The sequence below is a fragment of the Euleptes europaea genome, chromosome 2 (assembly GCF_029931775.1).
Source record: "Euleptes europaea isolate rEulEur1 chromosome 2, rEulEur1.hap1, whole genome shotgun sequence".
In the NCBI taxonomy this organism is placed as follows: Eukaryota; Metazoa; Chordata; class Lepidosauria; order Squamata; family Sphaerodactylidae; genus Euleptes; species Euleptes europaea.
Window position 1 is genome coordinate 136,415,822 of NC_079313.1, and position 14,529 is coordinate 136,430,350.

Here is a 14,529-nt window from a genome sequence, read left to right on the forward strand (position 1 = left end):
GCTGCTTTGGCAATTGGACTCTATGGCATTGAAGTCCCTCCCCTCCCCAAACCCTGCCCTCCTCAGGCTCCACCCCAGAAACCTCCCACTGTGGCAAAGAGGGACCTGGCAACCCTAATTACAACTGATCTCCAGCTGATAGAGATCAGTTCACCTGGAGAAAATGGCTGCTTTGGCAATTGGACTCTATGGCATTGAAGTCCCTCCCCAAACTCTGCCCTCCTCATGCTCCGCCCCCAAAACCTTGCCTAGTCCCTTTTACTGGAGATGCCGGGGGATTGAACCTGGGACCTTATGCATGCCCAGCAGATGCTCTACCACTGAGCAACGGCCCCTCCCCAATGAGGAGATGTTATAGAGTCCACCCTCCATGCCACAGATTTCACCCTCCAAAGCATCCATTTTCTCCAGGGGAACTCACCTCTGCAGTCTGGAGATGAGCTCAGCTGTAATTCCGGGGGTTCCCCAGGTCCCATCTGGAGGCTGGCATCCCTAGGCGGGTGGGTCTTGGGGAGGGACCTCAGAAAGGTATAATACCACAGATCCCACCCTCCAAAGCAGCCATTTTCTCCAGGGGAACTGATCTTGTTTGTCTGGAGATCAGTTGTAATCCCAAGAGATCTCCAGGCTCCAACTGCAGGTTGGCAACCCTAGTTGACGGGGGAGGGAAAGTTTTGGGGGAACAGGTGAGGCCTGAGGAACAGGTAAACAGAGAGGCTCCAGAGGATGTGAAAAATAACTTTATTTTCAAGCCTGCTGAATAGAGAATCCTAATAATTACAACAGTGACCCTTGAGACCAGCAATAATCTTGATAAAGCTCTATTTTCAATGGAGCCCTTGGGAAAACAGGCTCCTCTGGGCTGCCGCCGCCGTGGGTCGCCCCTGCCACCCCCAGACTCACAGAGTTCTCATGCGCTTTCGCCTACAGGTGGGCACAGCGGACATCTCCAGGAGACTGGGCGGATGTCCCAGGAACGGTCGTCTCTCCTCTCTTTTTGCAGCTTTCGCTCCCGGCCGCACCGCAGTCCGAGTCATCTCCCACCCCGTTCTGTCTCCTCCAAGTCCACCAAGTGGTGAGTCACGTCATAACCAGGGTTCGCAACTCATCAGCACTGGGCACCCTGGGATCCATCACTCCCACCCCCCTGCCCCGATCCGGAACATCCAACGCAGTTTCCGAGGGGTGAAGCCCACCTTGGCTCGGCTCTGGGAACAGACGGTCCTCTGAGGCTTAGCTCACCTCCGCAGCACCTTCAACTGGTTCACCCCTCTTGCCTTCAAGCAGTTTCCCCTGCCGAGTTCCCGTCGGCTGCCCTGGAAGGAAAAGTCGGGGGAAATGTTGAGTAGTGGCAGAGCAGCCTCTTGCTTAAGAAAATGGACCTGCTATTTATTTCAGGGGTCCCCACCCTTCTTGAGCCTGCAGGCTAGGGTTGCCAGTTCCAGGTTGGGAAATACCTGGAGATTTTGGGGGTGGAGCCCGAGGAGGGCGAGTAGGGTTGCCAGCCTCCAGGTAATAACAGAAGATCTCCTGCTATTACAACTGATCTCCAGCCGACAGAGATCAGTTCCCCTGGAGAAAATGGCCACTTTGGCAATTGGACTGTATGGCATTAAAGTCCCTCCCTTCCCCAAACCCCGTCCTCGTCAGGCTCCACCCGCCAGTGGCGAAGAGGGACGTGGCAACCCTACTTATGAACCAGCTGCAAAATACTCAAGTGGTAGGTAGCCATTTACTGGTAACTCCTACCTCACCCAACTATATGTACTAGGGATAGCCAGCTCCAGGATGGGAAATACCTGGAGATTTTTGGGGTAGAACCTGAGGAGAGTGGGGTTTGGGAAGGAGAGGGACTTCAATGCCATAAATTGCCAAAGCGGCCATTTTCTCCAAAACTGAACACAATATTTTAGGTGAGGTCTAACCAGAGCAGAGTAAAGCAATACCATCACTTCGCATGATATGGATGCCATACCTCTGTTGATACAGCCCAAGATCACATTTGCCTTTTTAGCTACCACATCACACTGCTGACTCTTATTCAGTGTTTGGTCTATTAAGACCCCAAGCTCCTTTTCACACACGCTACTGCTCAGACAAGTCTCCCCCATCCTATAATTATGCATTTGATTTTTCCTACCTAAATGCAGAACTTTATATTTATCTCTGTTGAAATGCATTTTATTAGTTTTAGCCCAATTCTCCAACCTGTCAAGATCATCCTGTATCCTGGCTCTGCCTTCTGTCCCAACTCAGAGTTGGCCACCCTTTATAGCCCTCTACCATGAGACATGGCAAGTCAGTTGCTTTGAGTGGGAGTTTGGGCATCAAGAAAAACGGCAGAGAAGGAGACCAGTGGAGACATCTGAGACGTGGGGCACGATCCACCAGGAGAGGCCCCACCGAACTGAACCAGAGCGGCACAAGAGCTCTGTGTGAGAAACCGAAGGGGCTGTGTTTGGATTTTCCAGCTCAGTCACCACTAGGTATTTTTGTAACGTCATCTCTCCCTTCTCCCCAATATTATCAGTTATAGAATAGCTGCAGTTATGGCTCTTAAATCCAAGAAGGTAAAGAGGAACAAAGTTAGCAAGATAACTTAAAATGCAGCCAAAAAAAGAGAGAGGTATTTTTAAAACTTCCTTCAAAGTCAACTTTTGAAACAAAATTCAGTTTCAGAGTCAAATTTCACATCTGAAACATGCAGGAAAACAGCCAGAACTGTTAGTCAAGCTGGCTATATGTCTGACACACACAGACACAGGAAAGGCAAAAAATAAAAATAAAACAGGATTTAGGCCGTATTTGCTAAGTGGAACCTCCATGTTTAAAGGCAGTCTACTTCTGGAGCCAGTATCTGGTATTCCAACAAGAGGGGCTGGACACTGTCTTCATCCCCAGCTTGCGGGCTTCCCAGAAACATTCCTTTGGCTGTTGAAAACAGAATAGTCTGCTCCAGCCAAGCATTTCTTCTGCCTTTATAAATAGGGTTGCCAGGTCCCTCTTCACCATTGGCGGGAGATTTTGGGGATGGAGTCTGAGGAGGGCAGGTTTTGGGGAGGGACTTCAATGCCATAGAGTCCAGTTGCCAAAGCAGCCATTTTCTCCGGGTGAACTGATCTCTATCAGCTGGAGATCAGTTGCAATAGCAGGAGATCTTCTGTTATTACCTGGAGGTTGGCAACCCTAGTTATATAAAACATGTTCCGTGTCACGTCTGAAAGCGTCCAGAGTGATATCTCTCCCGTCAATAATTCTGGGCCTGCCCAGTTTGCCTTTCCAACAATCCACTCTAACAAGGCCGTGTGCGTAGGCATGGTCTTCTGCATCTCAGAGACACCAAGCCCTCTCCGTCTCCGCACGGGCCGGCTTCTGCTGCCGGACAAGCCACAGAGTTTCAGATTACACTTTCATCCGGTTGAAAGGAAACACTGCTGATTCTCAAACCCTGGAAGACTGAAGGAAAACCGACTTGGACCGATACGTTAATCTGTGTATCGGTCACAAAATATTTCCACGTCACTTATTAAAAAATCTTTAGACGGGCAGAGATTTGAGCAAGGCTAGCCTAAGGAACTGTGCCACCCAACGGCACCCTTGCAAGAACCGAGTGCTGCCCAGGAGATAGGGTTGCCAGCCTCCAGGTGGGCCCGGAGGTCTCCTGGAATTACACCTGAATGCCAGACAACAGAGATCCGTTCCCCTGGAGAAAGTGGGGGCGCTTTGGAAGGTAGACTTTATGGCATTATACCTTGCTGAGTTCCTTCCCCTATCCAAGCTCTGCCGTCCCCATGACTCCACCCAGAAATCTTCAGGAATATCCCAACTGGGAGTTGGCAACCCTAGGACTACTGTGTTGCTTCCATGTAGAGTTGCCAGCCTCCAGGTACTAGATGGAGTAGGGTTGCCAGGTCCCTCTTCACCACCGGCAAAAGGTTTCTGGGCGGAGCCTGAGAAGGGTGGGGTTTGGGGATGGGAGGGACTTCAATGCCATAGAGTCCAATGGCCAAAGGCGCCATTTTCTCCAGGGGAACTGATCTCTATCGGCTGGAGATCAGTTGTAATAGCAGGAGATCTCCAGCTATTACCTGTAGGTTAGAAGAAAAATAGGCTCTGTGCAGTATAGTATTGTAAGAAAGCAAAAACAGCACACAATAACAATGCAATATAAACATATTATAAGTGCAATAGTGAAAGGTGAATAAAGAACAAGCAATACACAATATATACAAATATACAAGAATACACAACAAAGTACAGACTAACAAGAAAGACCTTATTAACCAAGTAAAATATTGAACAATCCTATAATGCATAAATATTTTTCGTTTCAGGATATATGTTCCAAGATAAGTAATTTTTATAAGAATCAATAGAGACAGTCTGGGAACAAGGTCCACAGCAAGAACAGCCGGAGAAGATATGGACGTGTTGTCTAGATCAGTGTCCACGTTTCGCCAAAGGCTTCATCAGCTGATCATATTCTCAAAGGAAATAATAATGCACACAAGTCATATCCATATTAGGCACGAATTTCCAGCAGCCTGACAGGCTCTTCAGTAAGACCAATGTCAAGATGTATATCTTGCTATTACAACTGATCTCCAGCCGATAAGAGATCAATTCCCCTGGAGAAAATGGCCGCTTTGGCCATTGAACTCTATGGCATTGAAGTCCCTCCCCTCCCCGGACCCTGCCCTCCTCAGGCTGTGCCCCAAAAATCTCCCGCCAGTGGCGAAGAGGGACGTGGCAACCCTAGGCCTACCAGATTCAGTGGAGGAGCCTAGATTTCTTTGCTGCTTCAGGTGTGGCAGGTGGCCCTTGAATGAATGACTCTCTAAGTGCTCCTTGGTATACAGGCCATCACGATAAGTCAGGAGAGCACAATATGGTGGGCGTGTGGCCCAAACGGGCATCTGGCTTTCTACACAGCAGCCTCACCTGTGAGGACGGGGAGGGAAAACAGCTACTTCCTATCCCCTAGGGTTGCCAGCTCTGAGTCGAGGAATCCCTGGAGATTCCTGGGGAGGGGTGGGGAGGGACCTCAGTGGGGTGTAAGGCCAACAGAGTCCATCCTTCAAAGCAGCTGTTTTCTCCAAGGGAATGGATCTCTGTCCTCTGGAAATCAGCTGTAATTCCTGGAGATCTCCAGGCCCCACCTGGAGGTTGGCAACCCTGTGCAGCATCTTTGACCTTAGGAGCCGAATAAGATGGCACAAGGCTGGGCCTGCCAAAATCAGGAATCGGGGAACGAAGAGGTCTTTCTTTCTTTCTTTCTTTCTTTCTTTCTTTCTTTCTTTCTTTCTTTCTTTCTTTCTTTCTTTCTTTCTTTCTTTCTTTCTTTCTTTCCTTCCTTCTTTCCTTCCTTCTTTCTTTCCTTCCTTCCTTCCTTCTTTCCTTCCTTCTTTCCTTCCTTCCTTCTTTCTTTCCTTCCTTCTTTCCTTCCTTCCTTCCTTCCTTCCTTCCTTCCTTCCTTCCTTCCTTCCTTCCTTCCTTCCTTCCTTCCTTCCTTCCTTCTTTCCTTCTTTCTTTCCTTCTTTCTTTCCTTCTTTCCTTCTTTCTTTCCCGTCTCTGGTCTTTTATGCATGGCTGTTTCACTTTCCGTCACCCCTCCGGCGATTTCAGGTCTTTCTTTGGATTGTGCCTGCCCGTTTCCGACCGTCAAGAGGTCGCCTTCACTGCCCCCCAATGTTTCCCCGCGTTTTCACATTTGAGATAAAACAGATACCTCAAAACGCGGGCAAGATGTGGGAAAACGCAGGGGGGAGAGCGAGGCGACTTCTGACGGCCGGAAACGGCAGGCATAATCCAATCAAAGACCCGAAGTCATCGAAGGGGTGATGGCGAGTGAAACAGCCCTGCATAAAAGACCTACGCTGCCTCTTCAAGGGAACCTGACCAATTTGCCCTATGGTAGGGCCATAGCATACAAGTGGGAAAGCCCAGCTGGTCAGTTCTAGGACTCGGAATCTGTTCCTAGTGTTGCATGGTGCAAATGGAGCAAACTCACAGGTAAAGTGCATTTGAGCATGTACAGAGTTCTTTCCCCTCAGTCTAGGATGGCCAGATCTTCTAGTGTAAATGCCATGACTTCCAAATGGGCACGATTCCTTTTAGTGCAAAGAATAGCATGTTTTTTTATTTTTATTTATTTCATTTATACTCTTTCTCCCCAATGGGGACCCCAAATGGCTTACATCATTCTCCTCTCCTCCCTTTTAACCTCACAACCACCCTGAAGAAATGCGGTCTTTGGCTTAAACCTCCGCTAGCCAATTTCATCAAGTGGGTACTGGGGCTATCAGAAACGTGCGCCAGGTTGTGTGTGTGCGCATTCATCCCCTGTTGGGCATATGTGGTGGTGGAAAGAGCCATTAAGTCACAGCTGACTTATGACGACCCCGTAGGTGTTTCAAGGCAAGAGACGTTCAGGGTTGGTTTGCCATTGCCTGCCTCTGCATGGGCTGAGAGAGTTCTGAGAGAACTGTGACTGGCCCAAGGTCACCCAGCAGGCTTCATGTGGAGGAGTGGGGAATCCAACCTGTTTCTCCAGATTAGAGTCTGCCGCTCTTAAGTGCCTGTACTGATACATAACATTGCACTGATATAACAATGTACTTCTGAGAATATATAGAGTACCTTTCCATCACTGCTGGGTTCCCACTAGGGTTGCCAACCTCCAGGTACTAGCTGGAGATCTCCCGCTATTACAACTGATCTCCAGCCGACAGAGATCAGTTTGCCAGGAGAAAATGGCTGCTTGGGCCATTGGACTCTATGGCATGGAAGTCCCTCCCCTCCCCAAACCCCGCCCTTCCCAGGCTCCATCCCAAAAACCTCCCGCCGGTGGCGAAGAGGGACCTGGCAACCCTAGTTCCCACAACCAGCATTCACTTCCCTCGCATTAGTATAACTAGCTTCCAGGATGTGAACCCAGGCTACCGAGTGCTTTTTTTAATGTGTGGGCCCACATCCGTTTTCTGTACCACTGGAGATGTGCGTGTGCAAATGAGCAGAACATGCACTCCTGGGAATCCTCAGCTGAGGATTCTGAGCAAATGTTGTCTCTGCTGCATCTCTCCTTAAAGCATCACAAAAATGATGTGAGCAATACACTGTAAGGAAGAAACAGGCCACTGTTCAGAAAAGTAACCGGTCACACAAATGCCGTGATTCATAATACCACAGTCAAGCCTTGCTTATTAACTTCATTTGTAGCCCACCTTCCTCCCCAAGGGCCATCCAAAGCGGCTGACATCATTCTCCTCTCCTCTATTTTATCCACACAACCCCCCAGTGAGGGAGGTTAGGCTGAGAGCGTGTGACCTGCCCGAGGTCACCCAGCAAGTTTCCATGGCAAACTTGGGTCTCCCAGATCTTAGTCTTATACTCTAACCTCTACACCACACTGGCTCTCTGAAGAAGTGAGCTGTGACTCACGAAAGCTCATATGTGTTAGCCTTTAGAGTGTTACTGGACTCTTGTTCTTTTCCACTGCTGCAGACAGACTAACATGGCTAATTATCATGATGGCTCTCTACTTGTTTTGCAGTTAAATCAAAATTTCTACATTCAAAAGAGGGTGGAATTTGCATTAGAATATGGATGAATGAGCTTCATAGCAACACAGAGCTGGAAGGTACCTCAGGGGTCATCTAGTCCAACCCTCTGCACAATGCAGGAAATTCACAATTACCCCCCTCCACTCCCCCAGTGGCCACTGCTCTGTGCCCAGAGAAAGGCAAAAAGTATTTGGGAAATTCAGACAAAAGGTATTTGGGAAATTGCATTTACTGTGTCATGGAGACTCATTCCTTTTGTGATTTGTGGAGGCAATAGAGGGGAAAGAGAGCCATCATGAATGTAAGTGGTTAGGGCTAGGATCTGAGAGAACCAGGTTCAAATTCCCAGGCTGTCATGGAAACTTGCTGGGTGGCTTTTGGTAAGTCAAACGCTTTCAGTTTAATCTACCTCACAGGGTTGTTGTGAGGATACAATGGAGGTGAGGAGAACAATGTAAGCGGCTTTAGGTTCCCATAAGGGAGAAAAGTGGGGTATCGATAAAGTCAGTAAAAATAAACAAAGAGGGGGAAAGATGCTCACATTCAGACCCAGTCATTTAATATGCTGAAGGTTTCCTCCCTCCCCATTTTCAAGCCACAGGTCCGAGTGCAATGAGTGCACATGGTGGGTCTATGGTGGTAGCAAACCCCACTCCCTGGCCTATGCGCATACACTGGGAGGTAGGCACACCACCTATAGTGTAGGGGTTAAGAGCGGTGGTTTGGAGCGGTGGAGTCTGATCTGGAGAACTGGGTTTGATTCTCCACTCCTCCACTTGAGCGGCGGAGGCTAATCTGGTGAACTGGATTTGGTTCCCCCACTCCTACACATGAAGCCAGCTGGGTGACCTTGGGCTAGTCACAGCTCTCTCAGCCCCACCTACCTCACAAGGTGTCTGTTGTGGGAAGGGGAAGGAAAAGGTGATTGTAAGCCAGTTTGAGTCTCCCTTAAGTGGTACAGAAAGTCAGCATATAAAAACCAGCTCTTCTTCTTCTTCTTCTTCTTCTTCTTCTTTTTTGCAGGTATAAGGGTTCAGGCGCAGGCTTTCTCTGCATGACCTGGAACTTTGAAAAAACAAGGCTGCTATTTGCATAGAGAGAACCATGTGCAGTTACATTGGTACATGCAAAAGTTGCATACCTTCCATTGAAGAAGAGTTTGTTTTTATATGCCAACTTTCTCTACCACTTAAGGAAGAATCAAACCAGCTTACAATCACCTTCCTTTCCCCTCCCCACAACAGACACCCTGTGAGGTAGGTGCAGCTGAGAGAGCTCTAAGAGAGCTATGACTTGCCCAAGGTCACCCAGCTGGCTTCATGTGTAGGAGAAGGGAAACAAATCCTATTCACCAGATTAGCCTCCGCCGCTCATGTGGAGGAGCGGGGAATCAAACTTGGTTCTCCAGATCAGAGTCCACTTCTCCAAACCATCGCTCTTAACCACTACACCACGCTGGCTCTCAACACATGTAGGTAAAGGCAAAGTCCAGTCACAGAGGACTGGGAGTTTAAGACAAGATTCAGAATATAGATTCTTTGATTAATAGGGTTGCCAGGTCCCTCTTCACAACTGGCGGGAGGTTTTTGGGGCGGAGCCTGAGGAGGACGGGGTTTGGGGAGGGGAGGGCACTTCAATGCCATAGAGTCCAATTGCCAAAGCAGCCATTGTCTCCAGGTGAACTGATCTCTATCGGCTGGAGATCAGTTGTAATAGCAGGAGATCTCCAGCTAGTACCTGGAGGTTGGCAACCCTGTTGATTAACTACGAAACCACCACATCAGCTTCAGTAGAATGGGAACATCAGTGACCTTCCCTGAGCCATAGGAGTGCAGAGAAATTTTATTATAAACCGTTTCATTCATATTTCAAAAAACGAGGACAGCTGGAAACCCGCACGGAAGCCACACATTCCAACTGGAAACTCTTTCCCCAGTCTGATGAGCATCTGATGAGCATGTTTCAATAGTAGGAGGAAATGCATTCTGCGCGTCCTCTGAGACACAACAAAGTTTGTTTCAGGACTGAAGAATGAGGCCTGGTTCTTTTTAAGACTCAGCTAGAAATCGAAAGGTCAGTGGTGCAAACGCACAAAATAAGTACCAACTCTGCTGGCGAGGTCTTCTTCCCTTGCAGGCTAATTTACCCTCTCCTGGGGAACCCTAAACTTAGCATCATAGAGTTGGAAGGGACCACTAGAGTCATCTAGTCCAACCTCCTACACAATGCAGGAAATTCACAACTACCTCCCCCCCACACCCCCAGTGACCCCTACTCCATGACCAGAAGATGGACAAGATGCCCTCCCTCTCATCATCTGCCTAAGGTCACAGAATCAGCATTGCTGACAGATGGCCATCTAACCTCTGTTTAAAAACCTCCAGGGAAGGAGAGCTGACCACCTCCCGAGGAAGCCTGGCCCACTGAGGAACCGCTCTAACTTGGAAAATTCTTCCTAATGTCTAGATGGAAACTCTTTGGATTTAATTTCAACCCACTGGTTCTGTTCCGACCTTCTGGGGCAACAGAAAACAACTTGGCAGCCTCCTCTATGTGACAGCCCTTCAAATATTTGAAGATGGTTATCATATCCCCTCTCAGCCTTCTCCTCTTCAGGCAAAATATACCCAGCTTCTTCAACCTTTCCTCATAGGACTTGGTCTTAAGACCCCCCACCATCTTTGTTGCCCTCCTCCCAGATATGCACTCTCAGCCAAGTGGCGGTCAGGAGATTCACACTGATCTACTTTGTTTGAACAACCTTCCCAACAGCTAAGAGAAAGTCCAGGGCTTCCTCTGAATTAGGCTTTGGGGCAGGAAGTTATTGTGAGCGCCAGGCTCTGGCCCAGAACTCAGGAAGCGAGGCTAGGCTGGAGTGACTCTGAGCATGCACCAATTACCTTTTCCTCGCCTCCAAGTCGCTGCATGCAGCTCCCTGCAGAGCTAGGATTACCAAGTAGGGTTAACCAGATTACAGGAGAGCTACATTCGAGATCAGTAGCATGGTGTAGTGGTTAAGAGCAGTGGTTTGGAGCAGCGGACTCTAATCTGGTGAACCGGGTTTGATTCCCCACTCCTACACACGCAGCCAGCTGGGTGACCTTGGGCTAGTCGCAGCTCTCTTAAAGCTCTCTCAACCCCACCTACCTCACACGGTGTCTGTCGTGGGGAGGGGAAGGGAAGGCGATTGTAAGCCAGTTTGATTCTTCCTTAAGTGGTAGAGAAAGTCAGCATGTAAAAACCAACTCTTCTTCGGGACCAACGAGATTTTCAGGGCAAAATCACAGAATCATAGAGTTGGTAGGGACCACCGGGGTCATCTAGTCCAACCCCCTGCACATTGCAGGAAATTCACAACTACCTCCCTCCCACACACCCAGTGACTCCCTACTCCATGCCCAGAAGATGTCCAAGATGCCCCCCCTCTCATGAACTGCCCAAGGTCATAGAATCAGCATTGCTAGCCTCTGCAAGTATAAGATTCTGAGGGTCAAGAGAGCTTTGATTCCCGAAAGCTCATACCCTAAAGATGTTATTGGTCTCTAAGGCGCTATGGGACTCAAATCGAGCTGTCCTAGTGCGGACTGACGGATTACAGGATGCAGAACAGAGGCACGCCTGACCCGTGGCCCCCTCACTTGGCAGAAACAGCACCCCGGGCGACCCCCGGTCCAGAGACTCACCCCCTTCCTCTGGTTGCTGAGACAAAAGGTGCAGATGCTCCGGGGCTGCTTGGCCTCTCTTTCCCCTTTGGAGCCGTAGATGGCCCTGAAGCAGGGCTGCCCGTCCTCGCAGCCTTCGCCCAGGAGCAGGACGTTGGCCAGGTGGGAGATGTAGCTGGAGGCCAGGCGCAAGGTCTCGATTTTGGACAGCTTCCTGTCGACGGGCTCGGTGGGGATGAGGGTGCGCAGGGCCGTGAAGGCCGTGTTGACGCTCTGGGTCCGGTCCCGCTCGCGGGCGTTGGCCGCCTGCCGCTGCTTGACCACCCCCACCTGGCCCGGCTTCCGGGGCGACTCGGGGCCCCCCTCGAAGCAGCCGTAGGACCGGTCGGAGGCGTCGCTCTCGCTGCGGTTCTCCTCGTCCTCCTCCGACATGAGGCTCAGGTCAGGGTAGAGCACATGGGCGGCCACCGGTCTCAGCATGGCGAAGGCCATGGCGACGGCCTCCCACCCCCAAAGGCCCAGCCTAGGGGTGTTCGGAGAGTCCAGGCCCTGAGCTGCACAGCCCCTCCCCAGAAGACTTTGCAAGGAGGATGGAGAGCTTGATGCAGATGGACAGCAGCTCCACGCCTCCACCTCTGGCCGCTCCAGAGGCGGGACAGCTCACAGCTGCGGCTCTCGCCTGCTCTCTTCCAGTGTCAAGGAGCAAAGCTCTGGTGGGACCGGCAAAGGATCCTCCTGCATATAAGGCCCTGGGCGGGGCCAGGATCTTGGAGCAGAATCCCAGCCAGCCAATGAGGCCGGAGATGCTGCTCCGGCCTCGGGAATCAAATGGCACCAGAGAATCCAGGCGGCTGCTCTGTTTTCCTGCAGGTCTTGCGTTTTTTATGAAGCTGGTGGATGACAGGGGAAGCAGGGGAAGGGGCAGATTTCTGGAGGCCAGACACCGTGCAAAGAGTGATCCCGGCAGGGGCAGCCGGTGGGAAGGGATCCAGGTCCGGCTGTGTGCCTGGATGCCTCTGGGAGAATATTAGGCTGGATCAAAGGGAGGGTCCCCTGTGGGGGGTGTGTGTGTGTGCTTACTTTGGAGAGGGTGCCAGAGGCAGAGGTAACGTGCTGCCGAGTTGCTGAACTGAGACCGGAGAAGGCGGCAGGGCAAGAGGAGGGGGCACATGATACAGTTCTCTCACCCAAACTAAGCTGTGCTCAGTTTGCAGAACCTGCCTAGAAGAGGGGAAGCCCCAGGAAAGCTACCTTTGAGCTTCCCAAAGGAATTGCAAGATGCAAACGGAGACAATAAATGACCAAAAATAACTCTCTGCCATAGCTATCTTTTTAAAAAAAGGCAACTCTGCTTTTGTGTTCTCCTGGAAAACAGATCTTTTGCATTCTCCTGATAAGAGCAGATGCATGCAACGGCAGGACTGTAAATCCTGATCCCCCCCCCCCCTGGTTTCCAAACAGCTTCTGGAAAGGGTGAAGTGGACAGAGATGTAGCAGAGGGGTGCTTCAACACTACCCCCAACCTCTTTAGCAACTCTCCATAGCCAATGCTTTTCTCCGTGAGATACCAGAATAAAGAGCTGTCCTCGGGAACACACACGTTGAACGTTGTATTTATTTATTTGTTTGTTTGTTTTTTATTTGTTTTTCATATTTGTAGTTTCCCCCCTCCCCAGCAAGCCAGCTCAGGGCGGATAACATCATTTTAAAAACTTGACAAAAATATAATAACATCAACAATAACACTGTCAATAAATTCAGCCCATAAAACCATAATCAGAGATGGCGTATCAATCCCACGCCAACGTAAGAGCCCACACAGGCGGCTGCCCCTCGACCAAGCCATTTCAAATACATGAAGAGGGTGAGGTGGGGAGGCCAGTACAGATTGGATTTGCAGCTGCCCTCAGTTGTAGGCCTGGTGGAAAAGCTCTGTCTTACAGGACCTGCGGAACAGAAGAAGGAGGAGAAGGAGGAGGAGAAGGAGAAGAATTGGTTTTTATATGCCGACTTTCTATGCCTTTATGGAGAATCAAGCCAGCTTACAATCACCTTCTCTTCCCCTCTCCACAACAGACACCCAGTGAGGTAAGTGGGGCTAAGAGAGTTCAGACAGAACTGTGACATACTGAATCAGACTATATGTCTATCAAGGGTCAGTATTGTCTACTCAGACTGGCAGCAGCTCTCTAGGATCTCAAGCAAAGAAAGATCTTTCACATCACCTATTGCCGGATCCTTTAACTGGAGATGCAAAGGATTGAGCCTGGGACCTCCTGCATGCCAAGCAGATGACATCTGGAGGCTGGCATCCCCAGCCAGCCAAATTGCTAGACGCTGATTTCCAGTATATAACATCCAGTAGATCAGATCTCCATTTAGGGTCGCCAGGTCCCTCTTTGCTACCGGCGGGAGGTTTTTGGGGCGGAGCCTGAGGAGGGCGGGGTTTGGGGAGGGAGGGACTTCAATGTCATAGAATCCAATTGCCAAAGTGGCCATTTTCTCCAGCTGAACTGATCTCTATTGGCTGGAGATCAGTTGTAATAGCAGGAGATCTCCAGCTAGTACCTGGAAGCTGGCAACCCTATCTCCATTAGATCAGATCACGGCAGAACATGTTCCTGGAGGTTGAAGGGAAGAACCTGTGCTTCAAATTGGGCCTGATCCACTGGGTCATCCTCCAGCACAGGCTCTCCCTTGAAAGGAATGAGAGCTCTGCAAAGAGCTCTCTTCTGGCATCCGTCCCCAGCATCTGGAACCCAAAGGTACACTGTTTCTAAACATGGAGGTTCCATTTAGTCATCACTGTGAATAGCTGTTGATTGGCCTTGCCTTCTCTTGCCTTCTTTTCCAGGATTAGGGGCAGTTATGCCTCTTTGAATCGGTTGTGTGGGAGCTCGGGCTGGAGAATGCTGTTGCAGCCATCCTGCTTGTGGGCTTCCTGGAGGCCCCTGGTTGGCCACTGTGTGGACAGACTGCTGGACTTGATGGGCCTTGGTCTGATCCAGCCAGGCTTTTGCCAGATCCCTCTTCGCCACTGGCAGGAGGTTTTTGGGGCGGTGCCTGAGGAGAGCGGAGTTTGGGGAGGGGAGGGACTTTATGCCGTAGAGTCCAATTGCCCAAAGCGGCCATATTCTCCAGGTGAACTGATCTATATCGGCTGGAGATCAGCTGTAATAGCAGGAGGTCTCCAGCTATTACCTGGAGGTTGGCAATCCTACTCTTCTTACATTCTGAGGTTCAAAGCCATAGAACATAAAGACATTTTTAGATCGTAAGCTCTTGAATGGGGACGTCTTTTTAAA

At 50.0% G+C, this 14,529-nt stretch overlaps 1 protein-coding gene across 1 annotated transcript; it reads right to left on the bottom strand.

The window, feature by feature from the left end:
• Positions 1 to 1,222: 1,222 nt before the first annotated feature.
• TCF15 (transcription factor 15) lies at positions 1,223 to 11,716 on the bottom strand. The gene is made up of 2 exons (XM_056844196.1): positions 11,246 to 11,716; positions 1,223 to 1,316 (listed from the first exon to the last, which is right to left on the bottom strand). The coding sequence occupies exons 1-2, from the start codon at positions 11,714 to 11,716 to the stop codon at positions 1,239 to 1,241; spliced, it is 549 nt and encodes a 182-aa protein (XP_056700174.1). The 3' UTR covers positions 1,223 to 1,238.
• Between the last annotated feature and the right edge of the window lie 2,813 nt (positions 11,717 to 14,529).